This window comes from Chiloscyllium plagiosum, unplaced genomic scaffold (genome assembly GCF_037043375.1).
Source record: "Chiloscyllium plagiosum isolate Xiang-an unplaced genomic scaffold, Cpla_swu_hap1 HiC_scaffold_1, whole genome shotgun sequence".
NCBI classification, from domain to species: Eukaryota; Metazoa; Chordata; class Chondrichthyes; order Orectolobiformes; family Hemiscylliidae; genus Chiloscyllium; species Chiloscyllium plagiosum.
The window spans coordinates 79357716-79380278 of record NW_028270139.1 but is presented as its reverse complement, the minus strand read 5'-3'; the positions used below and the strand labels follow the sequence as shown (position 1 = coordinate 79380278).

At 40.7% G+C, this 22563-nt stretch overlaps 1 protein-coding gene across 3 annotated transcripts in view; it reads left to right on the top strand.

Annotated features, from left to right (window-relative positions):
• The window catches only part of sgcz (sarcoglycan zeta), a 979662-nt gene that overhangs the window by 951811 nt on the left and 5288 nt on the right, over positions 1-22563 (top strand). For all 3 annotated transcript variants that reach the window (XM_087988397.1, XM_043690307.2, XM_043690318.2), the window contains exon 7: positions 7903-8026. In XM_087988397.1, coding sequence (XP_087844523.1) covers positions 7903-8026 — 124 coding nt within the window. The remainder of the gene's footprint in view (positions 1-7902; positions 8027-22563) is intronic.

Genomic DNA, 22563 nt, shown 5'->3' with positions numbered 1-22563 from the left:
CATGAGGGGCACGAATAGGATAAATAGACAGTCTTTTCCCTGGGGTGGGGGAGTCCAGAATTTGAGGGCATAGGTTTAGGGTGAGATGGGAAAGGTATAAAAGGGGCAACTTGTTCACACAGAGGGTGATGCATGTATGGAATGAGCTGCCAGAGGAAGTGGTGGAGGCTGGTATATATACAGCATTTAAAAGGCATTGGATGGGTATATGAACGGGAAGGGTTTGGAGGGATATGGGCCGGGTGCTGGCAAATGGGACTAGATTCGGTTGGGCTATCTGGTCAGCATGGACGAGTTGGACCAAAGAGTCTGTTTCCGTGCTATACATCTCTATGACTCTCTGACTCTAAGTGACCAATTTACTTGAATTTTAAAAACCTTCAAATAATGTCATTTTGAAGAAAAGGAACAATTTGTTATTTCAGTAAGTAGAATGATCAGAAGTACCATTTGAGTAAACCAATACTGTAGGACATTGTTATAATTTAGAATTGATTTTGTGAGAACATTATTAATTCTGGCTCGAAGGAAACTAATTGAACACAATTATACTACAAACTGTCTCTCCATGCTGTACCATAGAAAGGAACCAAGTTTCACTGATAACTGTGTCATGATGTTTCACTGCAAAGGAAGGAGAAACAACATGAACTCTGTAGTGTTCTACTGAACTACAAATATCACCAGACAGTGAAGGTAGATCTTGGAAGATAGGAAGGGAGAACTTAATAGAATGAAAAGTCTTGCAACTCGCAATTTGTATTAGTGTGTGGCTTCATGGTTAATACCTTCGTAGAAATGTACATGGCACGGGGATCCAGAATACTATAATCTTACATTTCTATAATAGCATTAAGAATGCAGTTGACACAATGATATAAATTGTTTCTGGAGATAAATTTCATTTGATTAAACTTCCTCTTTCTATTCAAATCATATTGAGATTCCTTTCCACTCCTTTGGCTCAGTGAAATGCTGTAGAGATCATGTTATTTGCCTTTCCTATGCTGTAAATTACTTTGTTCCACATTTATCACTAGTTCAGTGACACATTTAGAGATGAAGTTTAAAACGTAATTTGTTCAGTTAGGTTTTCCTCTAGTTTAGAATTATCAGTGTCCTAATAAAATCCAATATAAAAAATGGTTACATCTTGCAGTAGTGGTTTTCCCGAGATGGTAGCTTTTCACATCCAGTTGATGCTATTGTAGTATTTGAAAGAAGAAGGTTATTTAATTCCCCATATTTTGTCAAACTGTTAACAAAATGGAGAAAGTGACTGGTATTTTTAAAGAAGCACACCGTATCTGAAAAAAAGTTCATGAAATATTTACTCAGATGATATAAACTGAATGGTTAAAGTAATCAGGAAATATTTGACATGCTGGAACTCTTTTTCTTCCCGGAAAAGAAAATTTAAGGAGTGAAAAATGCTTTTAACATGGAAAAGTAGATAGGTATAAAGAGGTTCACAGTTGTGGGATAGGAGAAAACGAAGTGCTTTACATAACTGATCCAACAGTAAATTCAGAACAAAAATGTTAAACTGGGCTGGTCAAAATGGGAGTAGAATTAGAATACAATTCTTCCATCTCCAGGGAGCAGTTTAGGCAAATAGCACAAGATGCATTTAAAGGCAAGTTCACCAACAGATGAAAGAGAAACCAATAAAAGGATATGTTGATGGGGTTAGATGTGCAAGGGTACAAAGAGAGATTTGTGTGGAGAATAAACAGCGGTGTGAACTTCATTTGGCCAAATAGCCCATTTCTGTGCTGTAAATCCAGTGCAATATTGGTGATATATTTAAATAACATAATGGTTTTACATCAGATTGATCACCCAAATGACCCAGAAGTTGTACCTTTAGGCATGATTACAGAACATGTGGAAAATATTAATGCGATTGCTGAAAGCCAGCATGGGTCAATGAAATGTGAATCATATTTAACAAATCCGCTGGAGTTGATTAAGGATGTAACTAGTAGGATAGATAAGAGAACAAGAGGATGTGGTGCATTTGGGATTTTCAGAAGGTATTTGACGAGATTTTTCATGAGTGGTTAGTGGCCAAAATTAAAACACAGGGTCGTAGTCGTAGTACATTGAATGGATCGAGACTAGGTTGACAGACAGGAAACAGTGGACAGAATGGTTTGGTTCTAAATGGCAGGCAGTGACTAGCGGGTAGAACAAGGATTAGATTAAATTACATTACATTACAGTGTGGAAACAGGCCCTTCGGCCCAACAAGTCCACACCGACCCGCCGAAGCGAAACCCACCCATACCCCTACATTTACCCCTTACCTAACACTACGGGCAATTTAGCATGGCCAATTCACCTGACCCTGCACATCTTTGTGACTGTGGGAGGAAACCGGAGCACCCGGAGGAAACCCACGCAGACATGGGGAGAACGTGCAAACTCCACACAGTCAGTCGCCTGAGGCGGGAATTGAACCCGGGTCTCTGGCGTTGTGAGGCAGCAGTGCTAACCACTGTGCCACCGTGCCGCCCAAAGTTTAGTTCTTGGGGCCCCACCTATTCATGATGTGTATAAATGACTTGGATGAGGGAACAAATTACAACATTTCCAAGTCTGTTGGTGACATAATATTTAGGCAGCATTGTGGATTATGAGGAGGTTGCATGGAGGCTTTGGGGTAATTTAGATGAGTTGAATGACTGAGCAAATATATGGCAAATGCATTACAAAGTGGTAAACGAGAACATATACATTTTGGAGAGAAACAAATGAAGGAAGAGTATAAATCAAACTATGGTATATTGTTAAGTTCAGATGCACAGAGTGTTGTTCTACACCAGCCAATGAAAGAGGACAAGCAGATGGAGCAAGCAATTAGGAAGGCAGATGGTATTTTGACCTTCATTGCAAGAAGGATTGCAATGTTTAGAAGTAAGGATGCCTGACTGCAGTCATGCAGGACCTTAGTGAGATTACATCTGGAGTATGATGTGCAATTTTGGTCTCCTGACCAAAGAAAAGACATACTTGCTATAAAAGGAGTGCAGTAGAGGCTGAGACAGGGATCAATAAGGGGGGCGCAGGAAAAGCAGGTCAGACAGCATCCAAGGAGCAGGAGAGTCGACACTTCGGGCAGGACCCTTCATCACAGAGATGGCAGGACTATCCAATGAGGAGAGATTGATTTGAATGGGTGTTTATGCACTAGACTTTAAAAATATGAGACTGGATTTGATTGAAACAAATAAAATTTTAACACTGTTGGACAGACTAGATGCAGGGTGCATGCTTTCCCTGGTTGGGAAATCTTGAACCCGGATTTGGATTAACCATTTAATACTGAGATGAGGAAATGTTTCTTCACTCAAATGCTAGTGAATTTGTGGAACTCTGTACCACAGAAGGATGTCTAGGCAAAGTTACTGCACATGTTAAAAATAAAAAAGACCACAGGACAGGAACACTTCCTTTGAACCATGAGGCCTGTGCCAACACATGACACCTGTTTTTCAAACTCGGTCATTTTATTTGCTGACTGACTGCTCAGGTTTCCAGACCCCTGCCACACTAGGTTAAACCCACCTGAGGAAAAGGTGGATACATTTTTAGATTTTCAATGCATAAAGGGTTTTGGGATAAAGTGGGAATATGACATTGAGATAAAGGATCAACCATGTCATATTGGATGCACAGTAGGCTCAAAGAGCTATGTGTCTAGATTAGAGTGGTGCTGGAAAAACACAGCAGTTCAGGCAGCATCCGAGGACCAGTAAAATCGATGTTTCAGGCAAAAGCCCTTCATCAGGAATACAGGCAGAGAGCCTGAAGGGTGGAGAGATAAACTAGAGGAGGGTGGGGTTGGGGAGAAAGTAGCATAGAGTACAATAGGTGAGTGGGGGAGGGGATGAAGGTGATAGGTCGGGGAGGAGGGTGGAGTGGATAGGTGGAAAAGAAGATACTGGATTAGTGGTGCTGGAAGGGCACAGCAGTTCAGGCAACATCCGAGGAGCTCCTCAGAAAAGAAGATAGGCAGGTAGGACAAGTCATGGGGACAGTGCCGAGCTGGAAGTTTGGAACCGGGGTGAGGTTGGGGAAGGGGAAATGAGGAAACTGGTGAAGACCACATTGATGCCCTGGGGTTGAAGTGTTCCAAGGCAGAAGATGAGGCGTTCTTCCTCCAGGCGTTGGGTGGTGAGGGAGCGGCGGTGAAGGAGGCCCAGGACCTCCATGTCCTCGGCAGAGTGGGAGGGGGAGTTGAAATGTTGGGCCACAGGGCGGTGTGGTTGATTGGTGCGGGTGTCCCAGAGATGTTCCCTAAAACACTTTGCTAGGAGGCGTCCAGTCTCCCCAATGTAGAGGAGACCGCATCGGCAGCAACGGATACAATAAATGATATTGGTGGATGTGCAGGTAAAACTTTGATGGATATGGAAGCTCCTTTAGGACCTTGGATGGAGGTGAGGGAGGAGGTGTGGGCGCAGGTTTTGCAATTCCTGCTGTGGCAGGGGAAGGTGCCAGGACGGGAGGGTGGGTTGTAGGGGGGCGTGAGCCTGACCAGGTAGTCACGAAGGGAACGGTCTTTGCGGAAAGTGGAAAGGGGTGGGGAGGGAAATATATCCCTGATGGTGGGGTCCGTTTGGAGGTGGCGGAGATATCGGCGGATGATTTGGTTTATGCGAAGGTTGGTAGGGTGGAAGGTGAGTATCAGAGGCGTTCTGTCCTTGTTACGGTTGGAGGGGTGGGGTCTGAGGGCGGAGGTGCGGGATGTAGACGAGATGCATTGGAGGGCATCTTTAACCACGTGGGAAGGGAACTTGCAGTCTCTAAAGAAGGAGGCCACCTGGTATGTTCTGTGGTGGAACTGGTCCTCCTGGGAGCAGATGAGGCAGAGGAATTGGGAATACGCGATGGTATTTTTGCAGGAGGTAGGGTGGGAAGAGGTGTAATCCAGGTAGCTGTGGGAGTCGGTGGGTTTGTAAAAAATGTCGGTATCAAGTCGGTCGTCATTAATGGAGATGGAGATGTCCAGGAAAGGGAAAGAGGTGTCAGAGATGGTCCAGGTAAATTTAAGATCAGGGTGGAATGTGTTGGTGAAGTTGATGAACTGCTCAACCTCCTCGCAGGAGCACGAGGTGGCGCCAATGCAGTCATCAATGTAGCGGAGGAAGAGGTGGGGAGTGGTGCCGGTGTAATTACGGAAGATGAACTGTTCTGCATAGCCAAAAAAGAGACAGGCATAGCTGGGGCCCATACGTGTGCTCATGGCTACCCCTTTGGGCGGCATGGTGGCACAGTGGTTAGCACTGCTGCCTCACAGCGCCAGAGACACGGGTTCAATTCCCGCCTCAGGCGACTGACTGTGTGGAGTTTGCACGTTCTCCCTGTGTCTGCATGGGTTTCCTCCGGGTGCTCTGGTTTCCTCCCACAGTCCAAAGATGTGCAGGTCAGGTGAATTGGCCATGCTAAATTGCCCGTAATGCTAGGTAAGGGGTAAATGTAGGGGTATGGGTGGGTTGCGCTTCGGCGGGTCGGCGTGGACTTGTTGGGCCGAAGGGCCTTTTTCCACACTGTAAGTAATCTAATCTAATCTAATCTAATCTAATCTAATCTAATCTTTGGACAGGCATAACGGGGGCCTCAAAGAGCTATGTGGCCTACTCCTGCTTCTTGTTTCTATGTTTCTATTCCACTCATTCTTTTTCAGAGACAATTACATGTACATCATATATTATTTGATGTGCCCCATGCTTTATAATGTCTTTGTATTAAAGTGGTAAAAGATCCAAGATTGTCTATGGTCTAACCTTCTGGAATGTATCACAATATTGCGGCTCGTTATTCTTGGCATTTGACATGGTGAGTCAGGAAGGTCCTGATGAAAAGAATCTATTGAGCTTGTTCCAAGGCTTCCTGCAGGTAGTGCAGCTGCTATTCTTGATGGAAAAAGTTGTTAGTCTGTCTGAATGAGGGGCACTGAATGCTTCTACACTTTCCTAAAGATTCAAAACAAATTACCTTTCGATTCTTCCAGGGTATTCCATCATTCCTTTAATCTGCTTTCCCAAAGCCCAGGAGCTGTTAACCGAGCTGTGATGAACTTTGTCTTAATTTTATTTGTTTTTTGTTATGTATGACTTCTGTCAATGATGTAGGTGCTGGTAGGCTGACTTATAAAACTTTTCATTGTCTTTTTGATGTAAAAGTACACTTCACAATAAATTTCTATTCTATTCTATATGCTGCATCATTAAATATTGGAACTAACCAGGACAACAGGCCAGTTGAACTGATGACATGTCATATAAAATCTGTAGATAGCCTGAGGCTGGATCTTAATATATTCCCAGTTCCTTTTGGAATAATTTTTTTTTCAGAATTTGCTTTCTAAAATCAGTGCCTTTCTATAGAAACAATATTTCCATCCATCAATAAATATTCAATTTCTCAAATTATGACTGGCAGTTTAAAATGTAATAGCATGCAAATATCAATCATGATCTTCATAACTCAAATTAATCATTTTAAATATAAGTTTTACATTGCTACTTTAAATTAATATCTAGTAATAATTGCATAAGTGGAATAATGGAAAGACAATAATTTGACAAAAAAGTATGCAAGCCTCAATATGTAAACCAGTGAAAGGCCAATTTTTATCAAGGTTGTTTTATAACATTTTTAAAGGACATTTTACACAATGAAGCCAAATTATAAATATGAAACCTTTGATTATTTATAGAATAAAATTTTCAAGCCACATTAACTTAATTGAAGGGTAGTTGAAGCAACAATTTGACAGCTGAATGAGTACAAGCTATTAGTACTCAATATTTCTCCACAGAAACTTTACATGCTAAGCAAGCAACATAATTGGAAGGAAGCCACTTTGTTTTTCTTTTTGCAAAATGAGAGCATCACTGATTAGGCTAACATTTATTGTCCAATGCTACTTGCCCAAAGAACAATTAAGAGTCAACCATATTGCTGTGTATCTGGAGTCACATGTACATTAGAACAGGCAAGGACAACAGTTTCCTTCCTGAAAGGGCATCAGTGAGCCAGATGGGGTTTTCTGACAATTGACAATGGATTCATGGTCATCATTAGACTCTTAATTCCAGATTTTTTTAAAAATTGAATCTGCCATGGTGGGATTTGAGCCTGGGTCATCAGAACATTACCCTGGGTAGTGTGATGAAAAGTCCAACGATAACATAATTCGGCAGTCATCTTGGGATTAGCATAAATTTTAGAACTGGATGGTTCTTAAGGCTAGATATTGACTTGACCACGATTCTGAACCATTTCATTTCTCTTTGGCCAATTGATTTGGATATCTCACTTACCCCAAAATAATTTTGATTCTCTTTTGTTTTTGCTGTCATCACAAAACCATTTTGTCCCAAAAATGGAAATGAGAAGTACTTCAAATGCTCTATCAAGACAAAGCAGAGAAAAACAAAGTTAAATGTTTCAAATTGAATGTGACTCTTTGGCTTAGTGATCTCCAGCGTTGAAGTGGATGAGGTTGAAATGGAGTGGGGTTACACATGGAGAAGGCCTTGGATCTGATTCCAAGCAAACAGTCATTTATTTTGTTTCAGTTTCTTGGAACATCATGATACACTCAGAATGCAAATTTCAAAAATAAGTTTATTGAGACACTATATTTTGTATGAAATGTATTGAAATCTTGCCCAAAATAAGTCCTGCTGATGTTTTGCTTTACTGTTTGATTAAAATGCCCACAGCATCCTGAACTCGGGCAACACCATTTCTTTTTGTCAATAGCCTAAGAAATCGATGGTGTAATTTGACAGTTCATTTATCACAGTCATGAGGTGCTCCTGAACTGTATTGATACTAGAAGGCATTTTGTTCATCATGAGTTTGATTTTCAAATGAAATTTACAGGCTGGAATCTCCAACTAGGACTCTGACAATGGAAGCCCCAAAGGGAGTACACATTACTGCAGCTGAAGGAGACCTCAAGGCAACCTGTCGAAGAGAATTACAGCTCCAGTCTACAGATGGGGAGGTAAACTTGCCTGATGCAGATTCACACTTGTAAATCTGTCACACAACTATCCTCTTATATCAAGGTGTTATAATGTCTCTGATTTGGACACAACAGATTGTAAACAAAATACAGTGGCTTTGTTCTTAAGAATTAGAATGCCAAAGTAAGCAGCTAGTGTTAAATTTATAAAGCGGGTTTTTTTATTCTTTATTCTTTCTCAGGGTGTGGTTGTTGCTGGCAATGCCAACATTTGTTGCTACATTTACCCTTGAGCTGAATGCCTTGCTAGGTCTCTGAAGTGCAGTTAAGAATTAGGCACATAGAATAAAACAAAAAGACCTAAAACTTTCGTGTGATGTTGGTGTTGCAAACAAGGCCACCACTTGTTGCCCATCCCGAGTTGCTTTTGAACTGAAAGGCTTTCTAAGCCATTTTAAAAGTGAATTAAAAGTCAACAACATTACTGTAGGTCTGGAGTGATAAATAGATGACAAGACCAGGCAAGGGTAATAGGTTGACATTTCTAAAAGAACATTAGTGTACCTGGTAATGATTGTTGTAAAACTATGAAAGCATTCAATTCTGCTATAGGAAGGATGTTATTAAACTAGACAGGGTACAGAAAATTTACAAGGATATTGCTGGGACTGGAGAGTTTGAGTTATAAGAAAGGGCTGGATAGGCTGGAACTTTTGTCTTGGAGACTGAGGGACTCGCCGAGGGCACCTAAATGGTCACTGGATAAACATATGGATGATAATGGAATAGTGTAGGTTAGATGGGCTTCAGATTGGTTTCACAGGTCGGTGCAACATCGATGGCTGAAGTTCTGTGTTCTGTGTGTATCATTGAGATTGAGACTAGCAATTCAAATTTTTAATTTTAAATTCCATAAGCTTCAACATGGGATTTGAACCCTACTCTCCAGAACCTTACCTTTGTGATGCATATTTCTATTCTAGTACCAAAGTGTCATTATTTCTCCTTTCATTTTCTTTCACATTTTCTTTCTGTCTTTCTCTCTCTCTCTCTCTATTTCTCTATATTTCTCTCTCTCTCTATATATATATATATGTGTGTAATATATATATATATTTCTCTCTATATATATATTTCTCTCTCTATATATATATATTATATATATTTCTATATATATATTTCTATCTATATATATATTTCTATATCGCTCTCTCTCTCTCTCTCTCTCATATCACCAACACCAAGCAATTTCTCCTCTTTCTCTGGAAAGAAATTATGTGAGGATTTCTAAAATTGCTACCATAACTTAAAAAAGCAGAACAATCAACGAAGTCTCAGAAGATTGAAATTTTTTTTTGGGTAAAGAGACAATCGAGTAGAGATATTTACTGTAGGTATTATGTAATTTTGAGGTAGCATTGTAATGTTCAATCGTTCTGATTTTGATTGTGAGACTGTTTGTTTGTTTACTTTTGATGCAAATTGTGGTTGATTAGTTAACACTGGCTCTGTCATATCTGAACAGTTCCAGATGTAAATTATAAGATAGCTCCCACTGATCATCAGGATAAATGCATATGATTTCCATTCTGATGACATCAAAATCCTAGCCATGTTTTTCCCAGGCTGTGGGAGTCATTGACTTGGGGTCAAATTGCAATACAAATATTTTTCTGCTTGATTTTAAAAAAAGGCTGAAGTTATTATTCAATGGCCTATGTACAGTTGACCACATTGCTCTTTCAGTGTCAATGGGAGGATTTCTCAAAGACTGCCTGGATCTCCAATTGTTATGTCCTTTTTCGTTTCTACATTTTCAGATCGTTTGCTTGGCTTTGGGGGAGCGATAGTGAGAGGCTGATCCCTTGGCTGAGGTCATGTTCTTAAATATAAACAAAGTAATGAAATTCTGGTTAAAAACTAAAAGACCCAAAATTCCAAGGATCATTCTGGAGATGGGGATAGTTCCTGTGCATTTCATTGATTTCCCCAGTTCCTTCCCAGATTCAGCATCCCTGCCACACGTATACCCCTCTGGGGGATGCTGGACAAGTGAAATGAGGAGCATAATGAGGCATTACAGGAAATACCCCATCCCCCCTCTTTATCATAACAATGTTGGGTCCCTATCTAACCTATGTACAGGTTGAATTATAGGAGAATCTCAGAATATTGCACTGAGGAAAGAAAAATGAAATAACATGGTCTCAGCCCATTTGCCCTCATCTTAATGTAATAGAACTGTATGTAGATATGAATTTCCTGTATTTAAAAAAAAAATCCTAGAACACATGATTAGAATAATATTAAAGAAAGATTATTGGCAGGAATTGCAGACTTGTAAGCTCCAACTTAACTACCGATATGGATTTCAACATGAGCTATCAGGAAATAATGCAACCACAGTGGTATACTCACGCTTTGATTTGCATGTTGAAGGCAGAACTGTTCAATTACCTTTTAGTTTTGTTTTGTAATTGGAAAAAAAATACAGGTCAGAATTCCTTCAAAATTAATGGGTGCCCTTTCCAAAATAGGTGGAACTACAAATGGCTTGTGAACTGATCTATTTTAGGAAATTGCTGTGGGCAGTGTCCCTTAATGTCTCCTTGAGCAAAGTGTTTTAAGAAATTAAGAACATATTTGATTAAAATACCTTAAAGGAATTTTCCAAAAAAAAAGTGCTATGTTAGTAGATTATGATTAGAAAGCTAATTTTTGGTGATTTCACAACATTTGGTAGCTGTGACTGCTGCCTTTCATGGACTTTAAATTCCAAAGTATATGCCTTTTCCAAAATTATTAAAGGTAAGCTGGAACGTTGACAATCTGCACTTTGTAAGTACAGTTGGTGATATTGGTGGGAAAACACTGTATGCCATCAAATAATATTCTACCAATTTAAGAGGGTCAGTTAAACTTTACAAGCTCACTTTTTAATTGCATGATGAGTAAACCTATCGATGACGACACCAACTCTGAGCTGTGACGCGTTGGATTATTGTGAAAGATGAAGAGCTTTTTTTTTTGGCTTTTTAATGATATTTTTATTAGAAATTTAACATTTTTACAAGTTTACAAAAATAAACAAAACTCTCAGATATAAACATTGATATACAATTAGCTCAAATATACAATAGCCAAAATTTAACAAAAAAAAAACAAAACAACAAAAAAAAACCGAAAAGAACAAAAAAGAAAAAAAAACAAACAAAACTCAACTATCTACTAATCTAACCTACAACTAACCAGAGTGTATATTTAAGTCTCTTACATGCTCGGGATGTGTTAGCATCAGATATAATAAAACCCGTATTCGTGCGGGATTCCTCCCCCGAGGGGCCGCGGACCAGCCAGGTTTGTAATCTCAATTAAATAAAAGCCCTTGTTAGTTTAGCCGAAATATCTGTATTTATGTAATTCAAAAAGGGCTGCCATATTTTATAAAATAATTCGGTCTTTCGGTGCACCATATTTGTAAGGAAGTCAAGGGGAATACATTCCATAATTAGTCTGTGCCAATTTGAAAGTCCAGGGGGCCCTCAGCCGCCCAGTTCACCAAAATATTTTTCCTTGCACAGAAAGAAAGAATAGAAAATAGTCTCTTCCCGTACGTGTCCAGGGAGGGAAAGTTCGAAAAGCCCAAGAGGAGAGATACAGGGTCCACTTTAATTTCCGTTCCTAAAATTTCTGTCAGGATACTTGCTACTTTAGTCCAATATCTACGGATCTTATGACAGGTCCATAAGCAATGTACAAGAGTGCCCACCTCTATTTTGCATTTAGGACACATTGGAGATGCTCCTGCCTTAAATTTTGCCAATCGAACCGGTGCTACATGGGCCCTATGAAGTATCTTCAGCTGGATAGCCTGGGTTCTGTTACAAATAGTAATTCTTCTAGCATTTTCCCAAATATCATTCCACGTTTCTGTGGAGATTTCTAGTCCCAGATCCTGATCCCATGTTTTAAGCAGATTATCCATACCTCCCGATACTTCATCATGTAGTAAATGATAAATAGTACTGACGGAAGATACCCCCACTGGTCATAGGACACTACATTCTCTATCGGATTTATAAAGACTATCTAATAACGTAGTCTTCTTCTGTATATAATCTCGAATTTGGAAGTATCGAAAGAGGTCTCCATTGGGTAATCCGAATTTCTGACGCAGCTGTTTGAAAGACATCAGGACCCCATCTTTAAATAGATCCCCTAGACATGAGATACCCCTGGATCTCCAGAGTTTAGAAGTGGCATCTGTTAACCCCGGTTGGAATTCCCATGCTCCCACAATCGGTGCATAGGGGGATGTTTTATGTGAATTGCCCTCATTTTGTCGCATTATATTCCAAGCCTTAATTGTGTTTAGTATTATAGGGTTTTTAAAGTGATCTGTAATGATTTTCCTCTTGTCTGAGAATAAAAGGTTAATAAGTGGGTATTTTACTTGAGAAGCCTCGATGTCCAACCAGATTGATTGTGGATCAGACAAGACCCAATCAGCTATGTAACTTAATAGGGAACTTAACTGATATTTCCTAAAGTCTGGGAAGTCCAATCCACCCCTTGCCTGTGGAAGCTGTAGCTTCTTCAGCTTAATGAGGGGCCGCCTATGATTCCAGATAAAGGAACTCAGCCAGCCATATAATTTACATAAAGCCGTCCTCGGCAGCATCACCGGAAGCATTATCATAGGATATAGGAGACGGGGCAGGACATTCATTTTGATTAGTGCTATTCTACTCAACCAGGAAATTGGCAGGTCTCCCCATCGCTGGAGGTCCTGCCTTATCCTTTCCAATAAATACACAAAATTAGCCTTATACAACTGACCAAATACTGGAGTAATAAAAATGCCTAAATATAAGAAACCCTCCAGGGACCAGCGAAAGGGAAAAAGGGATCCGTCCGCTAAGCGGGGTATCATAGCAAGGCCACCCATTGGCATAGCCTCCGATTTTGAAAAATTAATTTTATAGCCTGAGAATGCACTAAATGTATTAATAACTTGGATTAGGTGAGGTATGGACATCAGAGGGTTACTGAGGAATAGAAGAATATCATCTGCATAAAGGGTAATTTTATGTTTACCTGTACCAATCCTTGGGGCCACTATATTAGCATCAGCTCGTATAGCTTCTGCTAGTGGTTCAATTATTAGCGTGAATAACAATGGCGAGATGGGACGTCCCTGACGGCAGCCCCTACCCACACTGAAGCTATCCGAACCTAATCCATTGGTAACCACAACTGCTTTGGGATCACTATACAATGTTGAGACCCATTTGGTAAACACCTGTCCAACGCCAAACCTCTCCAATGTGTAAAACAAATATGACCATTCGACCCTATCAAATGCCTTTTCCGCGTCTAATGAAACCACTACTCCTGGTATCTTTCCCTGATGACAAGCTTGAATCATATTTAGAGCCCTTCTAACATTATTGGATGATCTACTGCCCTTAATAAACCCCGTCTGATCCTCCTTTATAATATGTGGCAGTATCCTTTCTAGTCTCAGTGCTAACATTTTAGAGAGGATTTTAAAATCTATATTTAGCAAGGATATTGGTCTGTATGATGTACAATCTTCTGGGTCCTTTCCTTTTTTAAGGATAAGAGAGATATTTGCCTCTTTCAGCGAAGGCGGGAGACAGCCCTGACTATATACATGTCCATAAGTGGACCAGCCAGTATTTCTGTAAATTCTTTATAGAATTCAACTTGAAAACCATCTGGGCCCGGCGCCTTACCATTTTGAAGGTGCCTAATTGCATCAACTATTTCTTGGGGTGTAAGAGGAACATTTAGGACCGATACTTGTTCCAGAGTTAGGTCTGGAAAAGTCAAATTTTTAAAAAATGACTGCATCCTCTTCGTCCTATCTTCACAATCCTGTGATTTATACAACTCAGAATAAAATTCTCTAAAGATCGCATTAATCTTTTTGTGATCATGAGTCAAAATACCTGTACTTTCCTTGATAGACGTAATAGTCTGAGGGGCCTTTTTTTTCTTTGCAAGAAATGCTAAATATCTACCCGGTTTGTCGCCATATTCATATAACCTTTGCTTTGCAAATAATATTTCCCTCTTAGCCGTTTGAATAAGCGTAGTGTTTAGAGCTGTCCTAAGAGCTGTAATCCTTTGCAATTTAATAATAGAAGGTCTATCAGTGTATGCTGTTTCAGCCGCTTTTAAGCGGGCTTCAAGCAGACGCTGTTGTTCTCCCTTTAATTTCTTCTGGGTCGCTGAGTAGGAGATGATCAAGCCTCGCGTATAAGCTTTGATGGTCTCCCACATCATTGACGGGTTGCTAGCTGTACCTGAATTAATTTCTAAAAAAGTTTTAAATTCTTGAGAGAAGTACTTTACAAATTTACTATCTTTCATTAGGAAGGGGTCCATACGCCAATGCCGAGGGGATGTCCCATTGTTCCTCGCCTTAGTTTCCATATATACAGCAGCGTGGTCAGAAATTGCTATATTACCTATTTTACAGGATGATATGGAATTTAAAAAAATCAAGGGGGCAAAAAACATATCAATTCTGGTATGACATTTATGTGGATTAGAGTAGAAAGAAAAATCTCTACTCTGTGGATGAAGACATCTCCATACATCTACTAATCCTAATTCTTTGTTCAGATCCATCAATTGTCTAGATCTGGGAGATACTCCTGCAGTACTCTTGGGAATCCTATCTATTTCCGGATCCATAATACAATTAAAGTCTCCCCCTATAATTATATGACGGGCATCAAAAGCCATCAATTTTGAAAAGGCTTCCGTTATAAATTTAAAGGGGTGTGCCGGGGGGCAGTACAAATTTAAAATCCCATATTCCTCTCCATTTATGAGGGCTTTAATCAAGATATATCATCCAGATTCGTCTTTTATCTGCTTTAGGATTTTGAAAGGGAAATTCTTCCGAACAAGAATAACAACTCCCCTGCTTTTTGAGCTAAAAGAAGAAAAAAAGGCCTGATCAAATCCGCCCTGTCGTAATTTCAAGTGTTCTTTATCTGACAGGTGTGTCTCCTGTAGGAGAGCTATATCAACTCTTTCCTTCTTAAGATTTGATAATATTTTCTTCCTTTTGACTGGCGAATTACTCCCCTTGACATTCCAGGTGCACCACTTAACCGACTGATCAACCATAATCCTCTGGGCCAATCCGAGACCCCTCGGGAGGGGGAACCCTATCCAGAACATCCCAAGCGTAGAACATGTAAAATTTACAAAAATAAAGCCTCTTTAATACACCCACAACAATACAGTAAAAAACTATTTCTAAATAAAAAAAATATAAAACGTATCTAAGTGGAGACTTTCCCCCTTGTTCCCAGGGGGCGTCACTTCCTCTCCAAAAGTCCCTCATATCCTCTCCCAACCAATGCCCCACCCTTGACCCAGGCACTCCTCAATAAAATGAGGAGAATTCAAATATAATACAAAGCTAGAGTGAGCACCCTGCCCCCACCCATACCAACCCCTGGGTATATTTGGTAATGTTAATACCATATATAAACATATAACTATAAAATTACCACCTCAACAAATAATAATTAAATATGATAATACAAAATAACGAGGGGAAAACAACCCCGCTCCTAGAGACAGAGGTAAAATTGAATAAGGTAACCACCTCCCCCCACTAACATTAACCAAACCCCCAGCTTTTATATATATATACACACATATACATACATCCCTCATATATACATAAAATAATAACAGAAAACAACCCCAAGGGGGGGTGGGGAGAAAATCAAATCCCTCTCCCCACCCCCCATGATAATATTAAACAGTAAGGTAAGAGAAAAAAAAAGGGGGGGATATAAACCAAAGCGGGGGGAAAGGCAGACCAACATCCATTATGTCTTACAGTTTATCTAAGAGAGTCCAAGAATTCCTTAGCCTTTTCTGGTGATCCAAAGTTATATACGGAACTCTCATGGTTAAAGCGTAACATCGCTGGGTAGCGTAAGGAGTACTGAATATTTAAGTCCCTTAAACGCTTCTTCACCTCGTCGAATGCCTTCCTCTTTCGAACCAGAGCCGGGGAAAAGTCCTGAAATAGCATGATCTTGGATCCTTTGTAGATCATAGCTTGGGGGTCTTTTCCGAGATTTCTAGAGGCTTCTAGGAGTATCTGCCTCTCCTTGTAGCTCTGCAGCCGGAACAGGACCGGGCGTGGACGCTGGTTCGAGCCGGGCCCGCGTATTGCGACCCGGTAGGCCCATTCCACCCTTACCTGGCCTGATCCAGCTTCCAGATTTAAAAGCTGTGGCAGCCACTGCTCCAGGAACGCTGTAAGCTGGCCTTCCTCTTCCCGTTCGGGAAGGCCCAGCAAACGAATATTTTTTTGGCGACCTCGATTATCGAGGTCGTCAATATGATTTTCCAAGGTCCGGACTCGCTGCTCGAGAGTCCGGATCTGATCCACGGCCGACTGAGCGGTATTTTCGGAGGTCGCGGCCTTTAGCTCCGCCCCTCCGACTCGGCGTTCAATTTCTTGAATCTCTCGGTCGTGCTTCTGCAGCGCGGCCGAGAGCGACTCCCAACGATTTCTGGATTCTACAATAAAGGCATCGATCTTCGAGTCAAGCTTGGAAAGCATTTCTGCAAGGCTTGTTACTGTTGGTAAGTCCCCTGGGGCGGCTGTGGACGCCTCTGCTGCAGCTGGAGAGAGTGGGGGAGGGGTTCCTGCTTGCTGAGAGCTGCGGGCTCCCTTCCCTTTAGTCATTTTAACTTAGGATTAAATTGTTTAAATGTAATATTACACAACTAATTAAATTACACAACTATTATAAATGATTTGGTGAGCTTGGTAGGGGGTGGGTGACCCACTGTACCCAAGTCTTGGGAGGATCACTATAGACTCAGTCTTGATGGGTCGCCGCCATCTTGGATCCCCTCCGAAGAGCTCTTTTTAATTGAGATTTTGGATAATCACACAGCTTGAGCATGATTAGTTGATAGAATACATTTATTTTCAAACATATTCATGATGGCCCTAAATCTAATTCGGGATTCCATGCAACATTCTGAACAATAGATGAGAAACCTTGGTTGCATGCAAGGATTGCAGAAACTGGAGCCATTCTTTTTGAAGAGAATATTGAGAAACACTCTGCCAGAGGTGCTTATAATTAAGGGGGGTCCAGAAAGAGTACGTAGGGTGGAACTGTTCCTTTTGTTGGTGGAATCCTGAACCGTAGGACACTGATTTAAGGTGACTAGCAAACAAAAAACAACAATGAGAAGAGGAAATCATTGTTTCTGCAGTGAGTGATTAGGTTCTGGAGTGCTTTGCCTGACAGAGAAATAGTGGATGATTCAATCAATGCTTTCAAGAGACAATTAAATAATTATCTGAAGAGAAATAGGTACGGGCTAATGGTAACAGGAGGGAGACTGCAACTAAATGAAGGAGCTATTGCAGATTCAGTTGGCCAAATTGCCTTCTGTTGTGTTGTCATGACCTAACGTTAAGAGTCAAAGACAATCCATTGGTAAAGCGTAGGGATGAAGCAATGGTTAATTCCAGCTGATTTGGGGATTTTCTGGTCAGCCTTTAAAGGAAATGGAGCACCATCAGCTTCCTGCAAAGCCATTCATGGCAGAATATTCCCACTTCAGAGGAGTCCCACTACTTGGGTTCAGGTGAGAGGAAGAGCTCAGAAAATGAGAAACAGGGCTCAAAATAATTCACTGAGAGTGAATCTGCCCCTGAAACTAACAAAATTGCACTGGATCATTCACTCAATTGAGCTCACTCAGAGAAAAGCCACCCCTATAAACAGAATGGGAGGAATTGCAATTATTGAATTGTACAGAACTGAAAGGCCCTTCAGCCTATTAAGTCTGTCCCACCAAATCAGAGAGGAGCTGATCCCCAGGCCAGAGTGGCACTCTCCCATTCTCGCTGCCAAAAGCCAAGGCCTGGGAGAATGGGAGCTGCCCTTTATCGAGGCCTGTCCACCTTTTTGCTGAGGTCGGCAGGGAGGCAGATACCTTCTCACCAAGGCAACTGACTGCAAGGTCTGGGTGTGAATGGGGAGATGATTCTTGGAGAGAAGAAGGTGACTATAAAGGTGGGGTACAGTGGGGAACACTAATTAAGGTTGCAGTTGTGATGGAGTGACAGATAGTCTGCAAGAAACAGTGAAGGGAAACAGGGAGACTGTAGTGATCTTTTGAAGTCTGATTTGCCAGTATTTGACCCATATCCCTCTAAACCCTTCCTATTCATGTACCCATCCAGATGACTTTCAAATGTTGTAACTGTACCAGCCTCCACCACTTCCTCTGGCAGTTCATCTCATACACGTACCACCCTCTGCATGAAAAAATTACCCTTCAGGCCTTTTGTAAATCTTTCCCCTTTCACCTTTAACCTATGTCCTCTAGTTTTGGACTCCCCCACGTTTTGATTATTCAACCTATCCACGCCCCTCATGATTTTATAAACCTCTATAAGTCACTCTTCAGTCTCAGACACTCCAAGGAAGAAAGGTCCCTGGCTATTCAGCCTCTCCTATAGCTCAAACCCTCCAACCCTGCACCCTCAAGTTTAACAACATCCTTCCTAAAGAAGTATAACCAGAACAGTACCCCTTACCAATATTCTGTACAGGTGCAACATAACATCCCAACTCCTGTACTCAGTGTCGTGTTGTGAGAAGCTGATTGCATGGGGTGTGTAGAGGAGACAGAGGGAGTTTGCAAAGCCTGAAAGCGAGGGACACTGCTAATGGTGCAGAGGGAGGCTATAAAGAAGAGAGAATAGTTTTAAACCTGTCTTCAAAGCAATGCTCAGCTAACTGGGAGCCAGCAGATGTGACATCACTGAGATATTAAATTACTTGCAAATAAAAGTGGAATCACAACCTAAAACTGCAAATGCTGAGAACCTACTACATAGGAAAACATGTTGTGGATGCTATTGTAATAAATACTGTGTCATTTGTTAAATTTGAATCGGAGACTGAGATCTGAGATGTAATAAAAGGGTTGTGAATAGAATTATAGAAACCCTACAGTGTGAAAGCAGGCCATTTGACCCATCGAATTCACACCGATCCTCCGAACAGCAGCCCACCCAGACCCAACTCCCTACTCTATTCCCTGTGTCTGTGTATTTCCCATGGCTGAGCCACCTTGCCTGCACTCCCCTGGACACAGCGGGCAATTTAACATTGCTAATCCACCTAGCCTACACATCTTTGGACTGTGGGAGGAAACCCATGCAGACATGGTGAGAATGTACTAATTCCACACACAGTCACCCAAGGATGGGGTTGGCGCTAGACCCTTGTGCTGTGAGGGATTCCTGATGAAGGGCTCCGGCCTCGAAACATCGATTCTCCCGCTTTTCGGATGCTGCCTGACTTGCTCTGCTTTTCCAGCAAAACACTCTCGACTCTGATCTCCAGCATCTGGAGGCCTCACTTCTCCTAGTTGATTTCAACCTGACTGCAAAGCCTCTTCCAAGGATGCCTACCTTGAAGAAGTTCTCCTCCTCTCTCTACAAAGATCTCAGTGAGTCCCTCTCTCATTGTACTCCCCAAGTCCTCTCCATTCCTGATGAAGGGTTCCAACCTGAAACATTGATTCTCCTGCTCCTCGGATGCTGCCTGACCTGCTGTGAAGTTCAGCTACCCTCTTGCTAAACATGTTAACTTTGACAGTGTCAGAGAGTAGAAAACATGCCCTGAAAATCAGTAGTCTTTTTAAAATTTTGATATTTGATACCCTTTATTTCTTACTGTTAGTGCTAAGATATCACTATAGATTTCTTGATTTTGTGATAATATGGTGCTGTTTTTCTAGAAATTGGCAGCAGCATGATAGCAGAAAAAGTGTTTTATATTTCAGCTGATTGAATAATGGCATTGGTTATTCTATACCACTATGGCTACTGTTGAATCATGCTGTAGTTTTTACAGGAGGGCAGAAGCAGGGACCTCTGCTTCAGTTCCATATCTAATTTACAAAAGCATTATGAGTCATGTGTAAACTGGCAAAGATTTGTTGATTGGATGCAAATAATAGACTCTCATTTAATTAAATCAAGTAATCAACCACAAACAGAAACTTAAATGATTTATGGATATCATCTGTGGTTGAATTACTTGTTTGTAGTCCTTCTGTTGCATGCTTTCATTGTGTTTCACAGCCATGACTGTCAATCTTCCATTAAAGTGATTAGATCAGGATCATTTTCAGCAATAATTCAAACTACTGAGTAACTGAAGAGCACAGCTACAGATAATAAAGTCGTATTTATAATTATACTGGGTCAGTAACAAACCTGTGACAAAAGCAAATCTTGTGTGTGTCTTGTAGTGCAGTGGTACTGTCTCTACTTCCTGAGCCTGAAAGATTGCATTCAAGTCCCACCCATCCTGGAGGAATCTTACAGCATGTCTAACCAGGTTGATTATAATAGATATTGCAAAGTTTATGTTCTTTTAAAATATTTTTAGTCAATCGTTCAAGTCAGTATATATAATCATGTGGGTTAAGATTTGCCAGATCAGAGTAGGGAGGTTTGATTAGTCCCCAGTGTGATCATTTAACAGGATCATCAGTTTTTGAATACTCTGTAGAATTGTGGTTAGTTGTGTTGTGCACTTGGTGCAAAGCTTCCAAGACTATGGGAAAATGGGAGGAAATGCCAGTTAAACCCTAAGATTCAGGTCAAAATCGAGTTTATACTGAAAGAGCAAAAAGATGATAAGTTACCAGTAAATGCTTTTGAAGAAGACAGGCATTGGTCCCTGCCACAAATGCTGCATCCTAACCACTAACTTAACCCTCCTCCTAACCACTGCCTCATGCTAATTCAGATTGTTGACTATGGTCTGAGCTGCTAGATATTCAGCTGAGCTTCCAGCCCAAGATTCTCCATCTCAAAGACCTCCCTAACATCAACCATCTTTGACTTTGCATGTGCTTCAACCCATGCAGCACCAACATGAAATACTCAAAACATGAATGGACACATCTGCCTACAATATTAATTTAACTGAATTCCACTGGAACATAACTCTTTTTAAGAGGTTCAGCCCTTTTCTGGTATGGAAGACTGGGTAGACATTTTGCCTGTCCCAAAGCAGCAGACATGTGGGAACTCCTGGGTTGCTGTGAGAAATCTATCCAGCAAACTATTCATGGGCTCAGCTATGAGTTAGCATGAAAGGCATGAAACCTTTGCCATACCTAGATTTCAATTCTGCGGCAGATTAGTTTTGCTTTGGCATCTGCTTAAGGTAAACAAAACACTGGATGCTAGAAATCTGAAATTAAACGTAACCCATCCAAACCACAGAGTTGAATGAGCCTGTCTGATTTAAAATGGGGTCTGCATCACTGTGCCTGGATAACAGACAGGCTGCACTAAAATTGCACTGGTGGATTGGAGCTACAGAATATCAACCCAATGAAAACTGTAGTTTCTTTGACAACCATATTTTCATGAGAGATGCATTGGAGATGTGATCATTACTTCGTTGATCATGAGAACATGATAAATACAATGGTCAAAGAAATAATACATTTAGAATTAAGGGTTATCTAACTTGAAGAGGGCTAGCAAATAATCATTTCACTATGGTCTTTGGAAGACTAGAAGTGATAATCTACTTGCGTATAAGATAGTGCAAAGTATTCTTTTGCCTGTAGTTTGAACATTCCCCTCTATATAAGACCTTTTCAGCATAATGGGGGAAATTATTTTCTTTAGACTACCTTTCAACAATTTGCCTTAGATACCATATTGATTGCAGTTATTTGACTTTATTTAGCATAAGAAAGAATTAATACATTACGATATTTAAGCAGTAGTTTATTCAGTACAATTGAGAATAATATGAATCATTCTCCACACTGCCTGCTCAGATGTACTCACTTACCTGCCTGGTATTATCTACAGATCTTCTTCATGGAGTGGCAGCCAAACCCAATAGGTAAACCCCCAAAACCAGAAGTATTACAAAATTCATCCAGTCACAATGGCACACATATGTCCAGCCATAGCGTTGGGCCTAACCCAAACACAACACTTGCCCTTCCCATCTTAGCACAAACATTATCTGTTCCCATTGTTGGTGGCTTACCCACAGACCTTAAAGATAACAAGAGTTCTAATTTATAAATAGAATCTGGGTTCAATGGCATGCTTTTCATTAATTCCAACAGAGGAGAAAACCTAAGACTAGAATGTAGAAAATTGAATGTTGAATTGCAATCTACCAAAGCTTAACACCGGAAAGCACCAGGATGGGATTACATTTGATTATATTTTAGCAAATAATAAGCGTTTTTAGTCCACATGCCCCCAGGGTAGACAACAGATAAAAATGTGCACCGCTTCAAATCTCTGTTCTTCCCTTTTGTTAGTTTTATAAATCGCAGGAAACCTGTGACTGTTAGTTATTTTGCACCTGCAACCTGTTAATCCTAGAGCAACTTATTTTTAGGGAGTAACTGTAACAATGATAATTGTTATAGCGATAACCATAGTCTCTTAATCCTTTGAAGCCCAATCTGTCTAAACACTC